At 34.4% G+C, this 17243-nt stretch overlaps 2 protein-coding genes across 8 annotated transcripts; one reads left to right on the top strand and one right to left on the bottom strand.

Annotated features, from left to right (window-relative positions):
• The first annotated feature begins 4472 nt into the window (after nt 1–4472).
• On the top strand, nt 4473–7669 carry LOC140961946 (mitochondrial inner membrane protease ATP23). 6 transcript variants are annotated; one of them, XM_073420741.1, is made up of 7 exons: nt 4473–4684; nt 5226–5254; nt 5927–6073; nt 6169–6290; nt 6567–6704; nt 6841–6924; nt 7166–7669. In XM_073420741.1, the coding sequence occupies exons 3-7, from the start codon at nt 5965–5967 to the stop codon at nt 7298–7300; spliced, it is 588 nt and encodes a 195-aa protein (XP_073276842.1). In that variant the 5' UTR covers nt 4473–4684; nt 5226–5254; nt 5927–5964; the 3' UTR covers nt 7301–7669. The 6 variants fall into 6 exon arrangements, with proteins under 6 accessions (XP_073276842.1, XP_073276846.1, XP_073276847.1 ...); XM_073420740.1 differs by having other exon boundaries at nt 4474–4684; nt 5930–6073; XM_073420743.1 differs by having other exon boundaries at nt 4667–4684; nt 5222–5254; nt 5930–6073.
• A 4409-nt stretch (nt 7670–12078) lies between these two features.
• LOC140961953 (aldehyde dehydrogenase family 3 member F1) lies at nt 12079–15672 on the bottom strand. Of its 2 annotated transcripts, XM_073420755.1 has the most exons (11): nt 15400–15672; nt 14879–14947; nt 14519–14615; nt 14109–14315; nt 13852–13973; nt 13523–13627; nt 13266–13438; nt 13094–13184; nt 12862–13011; nt 12504–12791; nt 12079–12330 (listed from the first exon to the last, which is right to left on the bottom strand). In XM_073420755.1, exons 1-10 carry the CDS (start codon nt 15586–15588, stop codon nt 12540–12542), a joined length of 1455 nt encoding a protein of 484 aa, XP_073276856.1. In that variant the 5' UTR covers nt 15589–15672; the 3' UTR covers nt 12079–12330; nt 12504–12539. The 2 variants fall into 2 exon arrangements, with proteins under 2 accessions (XP_073276856.1, XP_073276855.1); XM_073420754.1 differs by lacking the exon at nt 12079–12330 and having other exon boundaries at nt 12367–12791.
• Between the last annotated feature and the right edge of the window lie 1571 nt (nt 15673–17243).

The following is a 17243-nucleotide window of genomic DNA, read 5'->3' as shown; positions in this document are numbered from 1 at the left end:
TTGGGTGCCCCCATACCTCCTGAAAATTTTTCAGCCTATTTTTCAAAATGTGAGTGCACCCGCATCCAGAAAGTGGAGTGGGGATTCCAGTAGTGTCTGTTCACAAAAAGTGTTGTCTTTTTGTGGACCAATGCTTCCAAGAGGTGTCATTTGGCCTTGTGTTCTGTTTTTGTACTCCCATAAGCCTCCATCTGATTGAAATAACAAAGATATAATAGACACAAACATAATACAGAGCATATACAATAGAGAGAAAAAAAAAAACATAGGCATTCATATTGCTCTAATATCCTTCCTTTTCATATAAAAAGAGTTAGCAAAATTTTTTTTGTTTATGAACTTGTTGTTTATTGTGCTATAATCACAAGTATAATTGTTGTATCTTGGGAGAAGAGTATCACATTCTAAAGCACCAAGAGCGGGGCATAATCTCTTCCACAAAATCGTGTTCAACATGAGCCTCAATTGTTCATCTTCAAAATTTCAGCACATCTGATGTATTTTCGCAAACGCGTAATCAATACAGCTTGAGAATATTATTGAAATCTGAATATGGTTTCACATCAACAACAACAACAAATGTTCCTACGACACATGGAGAGAAACTAAAAAAGTTTAGTGGCACAAATTTTAAACGATGACAACAAAAGATGTTCTCCTCAAGGGTATGAACCTAGTTCAAGTTAAGGATTAACTGAACTGGCAAGTAAAATCTTTCCTCAAGAAGATCCTAATCAAAAAGAAGTCCCTTCAAGGTGTAAAAAAAAAAAACCTAGTTCTAGTAAAAAGATTAGAGAAATGACGAACAAAGGTTATGCACAAGATGAAGAAGCTAGACGGAGAAAAAAGCTAGAACTACAAAGTTATTTGGTCTAGATGTTCTCACTTACATGTTGAAAAATGAACCAAAGTCCTTGCAAGACGCATTGTCTAACTTTGATGCACCATATTAGAAAGAGGTCGTCAACTCTGAAATAGATTCTATTTTACAAAATCACACTTGGGAATTGGTGAATCTTCCATCAGGTACCAAACCATTGGGATGCAAATGTATTCTGAAAAGAAAATACAAAGTTGATGGAACGGTTGAAAAATACAAGACTTGACTTGTAACTAAAGGATATAGACGAAATGAAGGCCTTGACTTTTTCGACTCCCACTCACCAGTCTTGATAATCACTTCTATTTGTGTACTAATGGTTGTCGCATCACCGTATAATTTTAAGATACACCAAATGGATGTCAAAATCGCATTCTTTAATGGTGAGTTAGAAGCAGAGATCTATATGGATCGACCCGAAGGATTTGTTGTTTGGATTCAAGAAAAGAAAGAGTGTTGATTCTTTAAATCATTATATGAGCTTAAGAAAGAACCTACGAAATGACATGAAAAATTTGATGAAGTTACATTGTAAAATGGATTTAAGATTAACGAGTGTGATCAATGTGTTTACCGCAAAGGCACACGAAATTCCTATGTAATGTTGTGTCTCTATGTTGATGGCGTGCTTATAATAAGGAGCAATCAAGACTTGATAAATTCAACGAATAAATGTTAACAAGAAATTTTTAATGATATGGGCATTGCAAATGTTGTACTATGGATTAATCTCTAGGAATTCACAAGCTTCGTTTTACCACATTCTCATTATGTTGAAATTTTCTTGAAGAAGTTCAATGTAATTGATTTTCCTTCCACGAAAAATCCTCTGAACACGAGTGTCTATTTAAACAAAAATCATGGGGAACCAGTCCCCTAATTAGAATATTCTAAAGTTATTGGAAGTCTGATATGCATAACAAATTATACTCGACCAGACATCGCATGTGCGGTAAATAAGTTGAGTTGCTTCACGAATAACACACATGAAATTCATTTGAAGGATTTGACAAGTGTGCTTAGATAACTAAGACATACTTTGGAGTGTGGGTTTCATTACACAAAATACCATGCAGTCCTTTGGAGATACATCAATGAAAATTGGATTTTTGACACTAAAGACTCCAATCCATTAGTGACTATGTTTAGCATTTGCGGGGTGCAATCGCTTAGAGATCATCCAAACAAACTTGCATTATTAGATCCATCATAGAGTCTTAGTTTATTGCTCTAAACAAAACCGCAGAAAAAGTTGAATGGCTACCCAAATTTCTAGAGGATATAGCTTGCTGGACGAAACCACTGTCTGTAATAATGATACACTTTTATAGTCAATCTTCTATTGCAAGGGCACAAAACAATATTTATAATGACAAGTCTCGACATATTCGTCAAAAACATAATTTTTTGAGACGATTGATCTCTAATAGAGTTATCACTGTTGATTATATCAAGAAAAAAGATAACTTGACATATTCGCTTACAAAAGCATTAAATAGAGATCAAATGTATAGTGTGTAAAGAGAATTGTGGTTAAAACTTATGATATAAAGTTTTCATAGTGGACACTCAAACTTATAAGTTGGAGATCTCAAGATCTTGGTTCAAAAGGACAACTAATTTATGAAAACTTGGGAGAATATTCGGAAATTATTCTCAAAAGAGTGTTGTCACCTACCAATGTAGTGAGGTTAAGTTGTACTTTTAATGATTTATCAGCTTGGAAAAGATGGAGTATGGTAGGATATTTTATAAGGAGATCACATGTGTAAGTGTGAGGATGGGTCGCCTCATTGAAATACTTATGAAGCCAAAATATTTTTCAAGACCAAAACGAACACAACTTGAAAAATCAAGTGGAATGTTATAGTGACTATTGTGTAGGTACTATTGTCTGGTTTTACATGGACCGTCAAGAAGATCAAAATATCACGTTCACTTCATGGTCTAGTAAATCTGATAGTATTTTACTAAGGAATGTTCAAAACCACAAGCTACTTATCTGGATGCAATAGTTTCTCACGCAAACTCAATTGAAATAATATGCACTCATAGCATTAATTGCATTCATGTAGGAGATTCCTGAAAATCTTAATGAATAAGAATTAAGCAAGAAATACAAAAGAAAAACCCGAGGCTCGAAAGTGAAAAAAAATCTACTTGTAGCAACGCGGGGAGCCACCATTACCTAGAAATTTTTCTAGGTGGGTTTATTTGAAAGGTGCCATTGGACCCAACTGAAAATAAATAGTTGTACAAAAACTACATTTGTGATTATAACACAGTAAACAAATTTTAAAAATAAATAGTTGTATAACTACACTTGTGATTATAACACAATAAATCAAAAGTTCATAAACTATAAAACATTGCCAACTATTTTTATATGAAAAAGAAGAATATTAGAAAAATAGGAATGCATATAATCACAAATGTAGTTTTTGTACAACTATTTATTTTCAAAATTTCATCGACATATATGTATTTTCACATACTCATATAATCAATACCAATAAATGTACACATGACATGGTTGGCAGTCCATCATTTGTGTCATTCAATTGGCATTCACTTCAATTAAAACCATCTTCTTTCACATTTTCCTACTTTTTTTCTCCCCAATAATTTCTTTTACATTACATTTCTTCCTCACAAAAGCTCATTATCTAAACTAGCGTCATTTTGCACGCAACTTATACTATTTTTTTTAAATTAATTTGATTTATATTCAAATAGAGTTAATATCAAAATTATAAAGAATTAATATCATAATTAAAAAAATTAGCAACGGGTCATGCTCATTTTGAAATTATTACATATTAAAATTTGATTTAATTTAATTTATTTAAATGAGAGTCATACGAAGAAATAATGAATTAAAAAATCAAATAAATGTGCTGCTATGTGTGGGGTTTGAGAACCTCTACATCTTCTGTTTAGGAAACAAATGTCGTATCCACTTAGCAACTAATATTTTGCATTAAAAATTTGACATTTTACTAATGAGTAGATATCTTGTGAGACGGTCTCACGAATCTTTATTTGTGTGATGAGTCAATCCTACCGCTATTCACAATAAAAAGTAATACTTTTTCATGGATGACTCAAATAAGAGATCCGTCTCACAAAATATGACTCGTGAGACCGTCTCACACAAGTTATTGTCTTTACTAATATATCGGTGTAAGAGCAATTTATGAATATTGAAAAAGTCTCAACAAAAGTATTCACCCCATGTTTCTTTATTAATAATAACTAATGTATCCCGAGCACCCGATGCGTATGTGTAAAATATTTTTTTCTAATTAATTTATTTTATATTCAAATAATGGTAATATCATATATTTAAAAATTAATGAAGGATCATTATGTCATTTGAATTAATTATATTTATATGATGGTCGTATTATAATTTTAAAAATCACGAATGACTAAAGTTCAATTTAAAATGTTGAAATAAAAATAATAAAAATAGAAGTGTAATATGTACATCACATAAACATAGTTTTGGAAAAGTCTAGGATATTTTTTTAAATAGGGATAGATGTAGATAAATGTATAAATGAGAATATTATTATTAAAAATAAAATAAGTAAACAAGTAGTATTTTATCTTATAATATTTTTCTTGGGCCTGGGAAGGGAAACAACCCCAAAGCCAAACCCTCTGCGCCGTAAAGAAGAAAGAAAAAGTGGAAGGAAACCCACCGCCAGCACCAGCACCAGCACCAGCACCAGCACCAGCACCAGCACCGGCACCGGCACCGGCTTCACTATTTAACGTCATTTCTCACCGTAAACTAAGGTTAGTTTTAAGGCATTTTGGTTTGGATTTAGATTATGGTTGATGCACCGGTGTTGGTTTAATTTTCACGATAATTCCTATTTTAAATTTTGTTTCTCCTCTGATGTTAGGATGTAGTAAGTGAAAACAAGCTCAGGGAAATTGTTAAGTACTGTGCCATTTAATTTGAGTTAGATGGGTTGTCCAAGAATCATGATTCAAAGAACAACCTTGGAAGTCTTGATCCAATTCTAGAATAAAATCGGCGAAATGGAATAAGCGCTGTAGGTGGAATCTCCGATTAATTGGAGGGGTAAGGGCTTTTGTTTGTGTAGGCCGTGTAGTGGAAATCATTTAGGAAAAATCGAAGACACTTTATAAGTCATTGAATACATTAAGTTTTAAGTATTTGCTTTGTTGATCTGCGTATTTTGGAATTCCGTATTTTGGAATTTGTTCTGTTCTGCTTTGCTATGTTTTTTTGTTCTGCTCCCGCTCCCCTCCATTATGTTATGCTCTACTATGTTGTTTTCTAATGAGAGTCATCTTTTGATTCAGGCAGGTCAACCTGTTGCATATACGACCGTACATGTGAGTCGTCTCTTGTTTCCTGTCTCTTGTTTCCTTATGATCACCGTGTTGCATCATAGAAATTCTAATATTTAATATGTTATTTTTTATTTTTTTTCTGAATTATGGTATTATGTCTATATGTTTATCATTTGTTGTTACGATAGTTTTTGTCTTTATCCTTGAGGTCGATTTAGTTGCCGGACTTTTAGGGGTTCGATGAATTTTTGTGACTTTCAGGAGATGAATACATGGAGGCGATGTTGATTCATGGGGATTGGATATGATTATTTTATTTTGGGTTCATTAGGATTTCGAGGTTTTTATCATAATGAAATACTTTTATTTAGTTTGGACATTTTGTCCTTGGGATTGTTTTGAAACCTTTATTATTTCTTGGTTATTCTATTTCTTCTGTTATTAAACTGTGGCTTAAAATGATGGAATTGGTTATATTGTTTTAAATAAAAATTTATCCAAAAATCAACATATTTAAATATGCTTATTAAAAAGACCACAATATTTTTCTCACAACTCGATTGATTCCATAATCCTGCATGTGATTCGAGTGTGCTAATCTAGGTCCTACAATATCAAATGCCCATCCAATTTAAATTGTATTTAACAAATTGATGGAAAGAATATTATTTGAGTCTGATCTAATTGCTAAATATACACACTTAATTGTTGAAGTAGTCCCCGCACACAAGACACATACAAAAAAGAATTAGATGGCTGATGAGCTTAGTGGAAATGCAACCTCTGTTGGCTCATCTTCTGAGGGGCGTGGAGGCATGACTGTGGATCAGTGTGAGAAAATGATCCAGAAAAGCTTCAGAAGTATGCATCTTACGAAAGTCATCTTGAATTATTGTTAGTCAATGTTGGGATTAGGGTTTTAGAACCTCGCCAACAGTTCTATGTAAATGTTGCAGCTCCAACAGTCAAGTTTCTTATGGAGCATCTGGAGAAATCTGGATGTAGTATTGGAAGCAATTTCATAAAGGCTGTCAATTGCGATAAACAGATCAGTGGAGGTTATGTTCGTGGTGAAGGGGTATGTAGTTGAATCAGAATCCACTGTTTGTTACTTTTAAATTCTCAATTCCCTGTCATTCCATGAAGTGTGTTGTTGGCTTTATTCAAGAAGCTGAGCATTTCTAATTCTTCCCAAGTAATATACCATGAGCAGTGGCAGAAACTTTGAATATGATGTTATATAAGTTTGGAATGTTAGTTTTCACCTAAAATTTACGTTTTTTTTTTTTGCGAAATATATCCAGCATATATTGTCATTCATTTTTTTTGTGCTTTTAAACTTTCTTTGTTATAGATAGTTGTATGTAGTAATCAAATGCAAATTCAAGATGAGGTGAACCAAGTTGTGATTCATGAGCTCATTCATGCATATGATGATTGCCGTGCTGAAAATTTGGATTGGACTAATTGCGCACATCATGCTTGCAGTGAGGTCAAAATCTACATGATTTGTGTTTCACATATTTCTTTCTTATTTTTTCTTTTTGGGGAGAAGGGGAGCTGGTTGGGGTACAAGAGGGGTTATTCATCATGTTGTTATTATTTCTGATATATGACTCTGAAAACAGATTCGAGCTGGTCATCTCAGTGGTGATTGCCATTACAAAAGGGAATTATTACGTGGTCACATGAAACTTCGTGGCCATGAGCAAGTGAGTTTCTTACCGTACTAGTTGTCCGATGTATTTAATGTTTCTTATGTATTCCTGTTGAAATGGTGTTTCACGTCATTATGCTTGAATCTAATTGACATCAATACCTGACGTAATAATTGAAAGCATGTAAAGAAAACTTGCATGACAGTGTCAAGGGTATTCCGGAAAACTTTCAAAGATCATCTGTCTGTAGAAATCCCATTCTCTCTGTCAACTTCATGTAAAATGTTATTTGAAGGACTGTGTGAGGCGAAGAGTAATGCAATCAGTTACTGCGAACCCGTATTGCTCAGAAGCTGCGGCTAAGGATGCCATGGAAGCTGTTTGGGATGTTTGCTACAATGATACGAAGCCGTTTGATAGAGCTCCCTGAAGCAAAGATGATATTTTTGACCCAAGTATTGATGATTCTTTTAAACATTCTCGCGTAGCATTTTTATATACTCGTTCTGTCATGAGGGAGAAATTTTTCCAGCTGCAATCTCGGACGCAAGTATGGCTCTTTCAATACTTTGTTCCCCATTTACAATGTTCGGTGTATATTTCAATATGTTGTTGCATTTGATCTTATAAGATTAACACCTTTTGATTCCTATTCGTGTTGTGGAACAGATGTTGGTCTGAATTGCAAGGAAAAAAAGGTCCAGCTAGTGGTGATACTCCGAATTGAGAAATATGTATACTCACCAATTAGAGACAAAGTTCTGATTTCGTGTTTTCTAACATCTATATTTCGAGTTTATACACGTAAATAATTACTGATTTTAAATGTAACGTCCCGAAAAATTGAAGGTCTACGTGAACCAAATGCATGCAAGTTATTATATTTCTTTGATATTTTATTAAATTGTTTTAAAGCATTAAATACATGTTTACTTCGCTAATCGGTGTTTTAATTCATGATTTGTTTAAAGTTCATGCAATCTAGGATTTTATTTTAAATTATGTGTTTAATTATTTTTATGCATTTTATGTATAATTCATACATGATAGGATTTAATTCATGAAATTTTAAAAGTTCATGCATTAGGATTTCTAGATGCATTTCACGCTCGAACGAAGATCGGAGACCGGAGAAATTTCAGGAAAATTATTTTAACTACACGATTTATTTTTATAAATTATTACAGGGTGTTGTTAAGTGTATTTTTCAAAAATGAGAATTTTTGGGTATTTTTACTCGCATGATTTTTATTTTAACGGTACGCGAATTTTATCGAATCCGGAGACGTTTCGAGGTTTCGGCTAATATTTTTAAAAACTTTCCAACACGAAATATTTTTCGAGAGTACGTTTGGATTTAACGGGCTTACTTTTAAGCTCATTAGGTTTTAACATCTTTTAAAAATTTAATTAACATGATTATTGTCCACTAATCTTCTAATTAACAAAATCATTTAATCCTAAGCATCTCTTTACATACCCGTAACCCCCCATCAGCCGATCACCCCTTTTTTACATTCAAAAGTCTCCCGGTTTCAACAAGAAAATTCCCACAAGAAGTTTCGGTCCAGCTTTGCTCCAAAGAAAAGAAATCTTCTGGCACTCATTCTTCAACCTCCTCGCGTCTACTACATCAAGGCACGCATTGTATTATTTTTTTTGCATCATACACGTATTATATACTGTTGTAGGTATTTTTGCATTCAAACTTTCGATCTACCCTTGTACATGAAAGATTTTCGAAATTCTTGTATGTCCCTTGCATTCTTGGTTGTGCTCACGTTTTATTCTGAAATTTCGTGTAAGGGGGCTGCTGGTTGGCACCATCAGAAGCTGTTGATGTCGAGAGAGAGGAGGAATAGCACCTGGAGTCGAAGCTTGATAGATATAAGTGTGGTTCTTGAGGGCTGTTCGGTGTAGGTGCATGTTGAGTGGGTGGAAGTGGGTTTGATCGAGATTAAGGAGGACTTGGCTGTGCATGGGCTCGAACCCAGCCATGTCTCAGTCCTTGTAATGTCTGATGGGATGATTAGGAGTGGACCATAGGCACTTGGATGAGGGAGAAGCTCGGTCCTTGGAGACATAGCTTGATAGGGAGAAGGGCGATAGTTGTGTTCGGGTTCTCCGTAGGATTAGTACAGCAGCCTTTCGCTTTGGTGTGGCTTAGTTTAGAAGGCCCTTACAGTCTTAAGGATGAGATTTAAAGGCTGGACATGGGTGATAGGAGGTGGACCGAATATTTCCAAAGGTGGGAGCCATGTGTAGGTTGGTGATTGCACAATAAGGGGGTGGCCGAGAGCTTTGTTTTTTTTTTCTGGAATAGTAGCCGAAAGCTTTTGGGTTTGATATTATAGTATTAGGAGCAGTATGGTGCTGTTAAGATATGCTAAAAAGTTGAGAAAAATTTAGTAGAGTTCGAGCCGATTCGGTTTAAAACCGGGACTCCGGTCCAAATTTTAAAACGAGTCGGTTAAATTCTGATTTTGGCTTGGGTTTACGTCTAAGAACACTTATACAAATGTTTTGGGACATTTTAAGGAGTTTGGTAAGCTTCGGGTCAATTTTAGAGGTCCAGTGGTTTAACGATAATTTTCGGGTTTCCAGGGGCAAAATGCATTTTAAGGAGTTTGGTAAGCTTCGGGTCAATATTAGAGGTCCAGTGGTTTAACGATAATTTTCGGGTTTCCAGGGGCACAATGGTCATTTTGCACCCGGGGTGAGATTTTTGTCCTGGCAGCGCACTGAGCACAAATATATGATATTTTAAATGTTTATGCAGCATTTTTACGATTTTACGCAATTATGATAAATCCGTTGCATGCTTGGTTTAAAGGGAAAGTTACGTATATGCATGTTTTTATTAAGTGATGAGAATGATGCTATTTTTGAAAGATGGGATTTGGTCGTGACTGACGATGTATATGTATACGATGACATGAGATATGATGAGTTAAGGCCCGGGCTCAGTGGGCGAGTAATGCTGTCGCTGATGTCTCCAGCCGCCGGGTACCACGGTTTTATAGATGGATCCATCGATAGAGCTGATACGAAAGTCACAGCTAATGAACTGAATTCAATTAAAATAAAATTTTTAAGTTTATGATGACACGATGAACTGTTTTGACACGTATATGATGATATGAGATGACATGATTTTATACGACACGTTTATGTTCATGTTTTAAAGTTCAGGAAAGGTATGTTGGCATTAAGCTTTTTAAGTTCGTGAAAGATATGTTGAGTATGATATTTTTTACTGTTGTGTGCCTGTATATGTACTTGTTATTCCTGGTACAGGTGTGCTGAGTGTTTAGACTCACTAGGCGTGTGTGATGCAGGTGAGCTTCATGATGAGGAGACTGGAGGTGCCGAACTCTGAGTAGGCAGTCCTGGTGCAGTGACATGACCCGAGGACCACATGTTTTCCGCATTATGATTTATGAAATTGAGAGAAGATAAACATTTTCTTACGATGATGATTTTATGATTTTATTCGTTTATGTTNTTTGTTTTATATTAGGTAAAATAGGTAAAATGGTCCAGTTAGTTGGCTCATTTCATGTTTTGGTCATGTAAGCATTAATTTTGGATTTTGGTCATATAAATTATGTAATGTTTTGGTTTTTAGTCATATTTTTTCATGGAGTGTTGACGTGACGTCGAAAAATGTTACGTGCCTGAAAAATGTTGATGTGACATCGAGAAATGTTGACGTTTTCGACGTTACATGTGCATTTAATGTGGAAAAAAAAAGGATTAAAAACCAAAACATGACCCAAAACCCAAAATTGAATACTTACCGAACAAAAATACAAAATGAGTAAACTTACAAGACGATTAAACCAAGTCAGGGAATACAAAATGAGTAAACTTACAAGACGATTAACCAAAGTCAAAGATTGTACAGATTCTCAGGAGTAGTATGCCACTATTAATAATAGTAATTAATTAATGTTCTCAAAGGGTGTTTGAGTTCGAGGATATTAATAATAATAATTAATTAATGTTGTCGAGGAGTGTTTGAGTCGGAGGAGTAGGTGAGCGTTTAGCTAGTGGTTATGAGTTTGATTCTCTGTACGGATACTAAAATCTGAATATATGTATACGTATATAATCTAAAAATAAAATAAGAATGTTTCATCAAAATTGATAGTCAAATAAAAAATAATTGGCGTTTTTCAAAAAAAGCAATAATAAAAGTATGAACAAGTTCCAGTTTTGCAATATGAGATATTGCCTATTGGTGTAGAGTCAAACTTTCTTTTTCTTCATTTTTAATATAATTTTTAAATAGAAAGTAAAATAAAAAAATTATAATATCACCATATAAGTATGATTGAGAAATAATCCAAATGCGTTATAAATGTCATATCTAAAGTTCAAACATTTAAAAATAAATATTATTATGCCAATTAGAGAAAATAAAACTATAATGCTGACTAGTTTAAAAATATACTTACAGTGTGATATTAAATTTCAATTTATATAGTATACTATTTATTACTATTGTTGTTGTTACTTTATTAATATCATCACTATTATTTTAATTATTAATGATCATCTCAATTATAATTTTTATTTTTTATCTTTCATGGTTATTGTTATTTTTATCAATTTATTTAGTTATTAAATATAATTATTCTTATTATTGATTTTTTAAATAAAAAGAAAGAAAATGGTGTAAATCCGTAAGAACAGCATCAAAGAGAATTTCAATTTATTTGTTATTAAATATATATATATTTTTATGGAGTTCCTACACGTTCCCTAAGCTTCTGTTTTCCTTACTCCTTAGCCTTAAACCAGCGGTACTGAACATGAATGCGAGAGTATCATTTTATCTGTGAACTACCATTGTTTGATCATTCCATCGTTTGCTTCGAAATGTACTCATATAGAACACCATCAAGGAGAAGTTCATATATAATCTGATTTGAGTCAGGGGATGATTTGATATTCAGAGATGACGGGTCGTACTCGAAAGGAATTGGTCGTAGTCGAAAGGAATTGCCTACTGGGAAACATCCTCAAGACAAGTGCTAGTTTTCAATCCAACAAAAGAGATTCATGGTATTATACCACTGCCTCCCGAGTGTCAGCGTCGGAGGAATCTTGATACAGATGCACGATGAGCCACGCTATATCAGGATGATTAATCACAATGGGAACGAATTCTACATCGAGAGCTATGGGGAAGCAGAGTTCATCTTGAAACATAAACTACTGGTGCATTTTTGAGGTGGCATGACACAATCCTGGAGCTAGGTATTGCACAGCGTCTCTGGCACAGAAACGCGTGAATTATGCGTATTTAAGTATTTTAGTACTTGAAAATCTCCGAAGATTACTGAAACCAAGGAAAAATAAACCAAAAACCGATGGATCCTACCCTTCCACACGACTGGTGGTAACACTTTACATAAACACAGAATATGCCTGTTACAGACGTTTTTGCATAATCTTGTTCCATGTCTGTGAAATAAATAAAGAGCGACGTGAGAAAGCAAATGATTTCAAGAAGATTTAGGATGAGTATTGTTATAAAGCCCTTCTACAAGATCCACTACTACAACAAAAAGAGGGTAAACATTATTCCCTTGGCAAATTATATATATAATAGACAAGTAGATAACTTGAAAAAGACTTTAGAATGAAGCTTGTTAATTTTATTATACGTTACAACGACGCAGCATCCTCCTCAGCAGCAGCAGCAGCAGCCCAACATAATTAAAGTTGTAAGCCAATTTTATGAAGTCAAGCTTGAAATCATTCCAAGGAGGATACCTTGGCTCCAGTTCCAGGAGGAAGCTTCGTTGAAGAATTGCTTTTTCATGGCTGAAAGTATCGAACGAGTACTTCCCGTGATACCGACCAAAACCGCTTTCACCAACACCTCCAAAAGGCAATGCGTCGCATAAAAACTGCAATCCAGGTACTTAATCATCATCTCTATTTTTTTGTTTTTTACCTAGAAAAATTAGCAGCCTATACCTGAATCATTATATCATTGAATGTCAAGCTTCCTGACGATGTTTCTTGCATAATTCGTTCCTTAAACCTTTTGCATTTGGTGAATGCATAAATGGCCAAAGGTTTTGGTCGTTCGTTGATGAATTCTATGCTTTCTTCAATTTTATCCAGCTGCAAAATAAGACAATATCTTATACATTTTGTGGCGTACAGATTGCGGAACATGGATCTGACACAGTATATTCAATTTTACAGTGATGATGGGGAGCAATGGACCAAATATTTCTTCCATCATAATCTCGGAGTCCAGCGGAGGATCAACTAAAATTGTTGGCTCAATCATCCTGCAAATTAAATAGTTGATACATGTAATCCATTAAAACTTGTGCCAAACAGAAAATAGGGAAAACAAGAAGACAACTAACAGATTTTTGCAGTCGACTGAACCACCATAAACAATGGAAGCTGATACAGAAGGGTCCTTGAGAAGATTCCTCACTCTATCAAAGTGATGCTTGTTCACTATTCTACAGATATTCTGAAGCTTATCCACCTCGTCACCATAAAATTTTTTGATAGAATTCTTCAATAATTCAACCTGAAAGAAATAAATACAAAAAATAAAACCAAAAATCATTTCCTGTACATAGACAAAAAAAATTACAACAGAAAGTTGTAATACCAAGACTCGAGCATCTTTTTGTAGCACAAGAACATAATCTACTCCTATGCATGCTTGTCCGGCACAAGGTCCCCACTTCCCACCAACTATTCTCTTCACAGCCACCTTCAATTCAACATCACAACCAAAATCAACATAAAACTAACTAAGACTTTGGAAGACTTGACATCTCTCAGCATATTTATCCGGAAAGTAACATCGAAGTAGTTTTTAAACAACATTTCCTGAAGCATAACGAAAAGAATTTAATTCTCTGACCACAATGGGTGTATGCTTCTGTCCAAGTAGTAAACCTACTAATAATGTCACAAAGCCTTGTAACTTTAAACCTGCAAGTCTGGGCCAACGAAGGAGTCAAGAATGACAGGGCATTTTCCACCAAGCTCTAAAGTCACAGGAGTCAAATGCTTTGCAGCCGCGGACATGATGATACGTGCTACACGTGGACTACCTATCGTAGTAGTAAGCAATAGTTGAATTAAATCTCCACTTCATCCATTTGAAATATGATATTGTCTGATCCTAATGACTTATCATAATCCCAACATCTGTATGAGAATATAACTGCTACATATTGATAAGAAACCTGTAAAGAATATTTTATCCCAATGGTGCTGCAATAATTGTTCAGCTACTTCACTTCCACCTGGAATGACTTTGACGGCCTCTTTATCCAAGTAAAGTGGAACTGTACGATGAAGAAAAGAGGAGCATGCTGGGGCTAGCTCCGAAGGTTTTAGGACAACTGTATTTCCTGCAGATATTGCCCCAATAACAGGATCCAAAGCTAGGCCTAAATGAAGATGACATGAAGGGGTTAAGTCATACGCTTATTTTCAAAACAAAGATTTATAAAAGAAATGGAGGTTGTAAGCTTGTGATACATCGATACATGCTGAGGTTAATAATGATGATAAAGGTAAATTGCAATCTGAAGAGCATGTCACCTTTTATTTCTGCCGGTTAAAACGAAGAAGGTAAAAAGTGTATACTTACTGATGGGGAAATTCCAAGATCCGATTATGAGAACGGTGCCAAATGGTTCTGGTAGCACTTGTCCACTTGCGGGGAACAATAGCAATGGTAGCCACCCCTGCATCAACCATAGGAATATATAAACGCCATATCTTCCACACAAGGTTTCTTTGCTAAAATAAGTTGTGCTAAGCGAAATAGAATTAAAAAAAAAAATCCATACAATTACAGCTTTTGCTTGTCATTTCTGTCCGCGTGATTGTGAGGTTGAGAACATTGTGTTTATAAAAGAAATATCGTGGCTCGTGTTGGGACAGAAAGTTAATCATAGTGATCATGCTAAGAAGTGATGAAGTTGTCCGATCCGGAAAGAAGAACTACCTTTTTCGGAGCCATCCATTTGTCGATATGAAGCAAAGAGTGGTCCGCAGATTTCTTTACAATTCCAATCTGAACATAAGACGGGGAAAATGATTCTCAAAGATCTGAGAACACAACCAAAAAAAGACCACTATAGGAACTAACATCAACTATCTGTATAATCCTGCGAGCCGCTAAAAGACGTAGATTCTACAGTCAATTTACTGATGTTTGTTTTCCTGCTATCCCTGCACTTTTTATACATGTGGACAACTCCAGTTCATAAAGTAAAAGTACGATGCTTCAAAATTTTATGATTTCAAATTAACATGGAAAAAAAAAGAATACAAAGAAATCGACAAAAACCTCGTACCCACAAGTCCATTCATTACCAAACAACCCTTTTGGATATAACATATGCAAAATGAAGTGAAGCGACAAACACTAGATCAAATGGAACTACAGGAAAGAACAAGCATGGAGGACAAAATAACGAGGGGGGCACCCGACTTCTGAAAAGAGGAGCAAGAGAAGTGATAAACCTCGTCGCGATAAGCTTCAACGGGGTGCTTTCCAAGATCTTGATCGAGGGCTTCGAAAATCTGATCTTCATTTTCAGTAATCAGCTTGATTATGGCCCGGAGCTGGGATTTACGCCACTCCACTCCTCTCGTCTTCCCGCCGCGGAAAGTTCGGTTCAGCTCCGCTAAGCTTAAGCCAAGTCCTTCCATTTCTTCCGTGCGTGTACCAACGATTCAAGCAGAACATGTGTGCTTTAACTGATCTTGCGAGACTCCATTAAATGCATTTGACGGCCCCCCATCAACTTTAACCAAAAAATTGGATTATATCATTTCAGAACAAATAAAAATAGAAAATAAAGAATTGGAATATAATATATTACATATTCTAAATTCCAAATAAATTAATAAAGAATTGGAATATAATATATATTACATATTCTAAATTCCAAATAAATTAACATATTTGGACATAGTCACACTCAATATATTATTTGAAGATGATAGAACTTGCCATCACCATTTCTTTAGTGTATGTTAGGTAAAATTTCTAATTATCGCATTAACGTGCAAATCAATATAGACAGATAAACTTAAATCTAAATAATGGATCAAATCTTTATTGATGACTCACGGAGAAAAAAATAGTTATTTTAATTATGTAATTGTCAAGTTGTTATGTTTTGGTTTTATGATTCACCATGATGTCACGTGACATCGAAAGTGACAACATTTTCGACATCTCATCATCCATCCAACCAAAGAAAATTAAAAGTCAACAAACATAAAACATGACCAATAATTTACATGCTTATGGGTTTTTTAAGCATTAATCTGTTTGACAGTTTCAGTATTAAGTTTTTTGCTATCTTATCTAAAAGACGAGTATATTAGAAAGGATATAGAATATAAGATTAAAGCATGATAGATGAAATGGAGGATGACATCAGGAGTCTTATGTGATATAAAGATGGCTACGAGATTGAAAGAAAAATATTATAAGACTATTAGTGGAACAGTTATACTTTATAGCTCAGAATGTTGGGTTACTACGTGACTACATATGTATAAGACGGCGGTAGCAGATATGCATATGTTAACATGGATGTGTGGCAAAACGCACAAGGATATGATTAGGAATAAAAAATTGTGAGTTATTTAGGTGTAGCCCTCATAGATGATAAGATTAGGGAGAAATGTCTAACGTGGTTTGGTCATGTGAATAAGAGACCAAACACGACTCTCAATCCGACGTAATTTAAGAGATATCGTGTGAGAGAATTAATATTTATGCAGTCTATGATGATATTTTTTTAAGAATTATATTGTACCAAGTACCAAGCGTCATGCGTTTTTAAAATTACGAAAGGATATGGATTAAAAAAAAAAAAGAAGGTAAGTTAAATCCTTCAAAAACGAAAAAGAAGTGTTATAAAGATTAAAATTAAAAAATTAGAAATGTCATGTTTTAAAACTGGCACCATTTTCAAAAGTTGTGAATTACACAATGAGTAGGTTTTTTGTGAGACGGTCTCATTAATCTTTATCTGTGAGACGGGTCAACCCGACCAATATTCACAATAAAAATAATATTTTTCATGGATGACCCAAATAAGATATCTGTCTCACAAAATACAACACGTGAGACCGTCTCACACAAGTTTTTGTCTTACGCGATGATGGAGTGCTCGGGACGAAATCTTATGTTATGTTATATTTAGTATTTCAATCTGTGTTATATTTTGTTCAAACAAAGTTTGTTTATATAATTATTAAAAATTAAACTCATCGAACATCATATAGAAACATGATATATTAAATTATAGACAAAAAAATCGATTTGTCTCTTTAAAAAAAAAAAAAAA

Source organism: Primulina huaijiensis, chromosome 16 (genome assembly GCF_012295235.1).
Source record: "Primulina huaijiensis isolate GDHJ02 chromosome 16, ASM1229523v2, whole genome shotgun sequence".
In the NCBI taxonomy this organism is placed as follows: domain Eukaryota; kingdom Viridiplantae; phylum Streptophyta; class Magnoliopsida; order Lamiales; family Gesneriaceae; genus Primulina; species Primulina huaijiensis.
Note: the sequence above shows the minus strand (reverse complement) of the source record. Positions and strands in the feature narration are given on the sequence as shown.

What these genes read in the sequence shown, in the direction of transcription:
- LOC140961946 (XM_073420745.1), top strand. Translation starts at nt 5,965, where the DNA reads ATGGCTGATGAGCTTAGTGGAAATGCAACCTCTGTTGGCTCATCTTCT. An exon ending in GTTATGTTCGTGGTGAAGGG is followed by an intron (nt 6,291 to 6,566) that starts GTATGTAGTTGA and finishes TCTTTGTTATAG; the next exon opens with ATAGTTGTATGTAGTAATCA. An exon ending in AACTTCGTGGCCATGAGCAA is followed by an intron (nt 6,925 to 7,165) that starts GTGAGTTTCTTA and finishes TGTTATTTGAAG; the next exon opens with GACTGTGTGAGGCGAAGAGT.
- LOC140961953 (XM_073420755.1), bottom strand. Translation starts at nt 15,588, where the DNA reads ATGGAAGGACTTGGCTTAAGCTTAGCGGAGCTGAACCGAACTTTCCGC. An exon ending in TTGAAGCTTATCGCGACGAG is followed by an intron (nt 14,948 to 15,399) that starts GTTTATCACTTC and finishes TCTTATGTTCAG; the next exon opens with ATTGGAATTGTAAAGAAATC. An exon ending in TCAGTCGACTGCAAAAATCT is followed by an intron (nt 13,185 to 13,265) that starts GTTAGTTGTCTT and finishes TTTAATTTGCAG; the next exon opens with GATGATTGAGCCAACAATTT.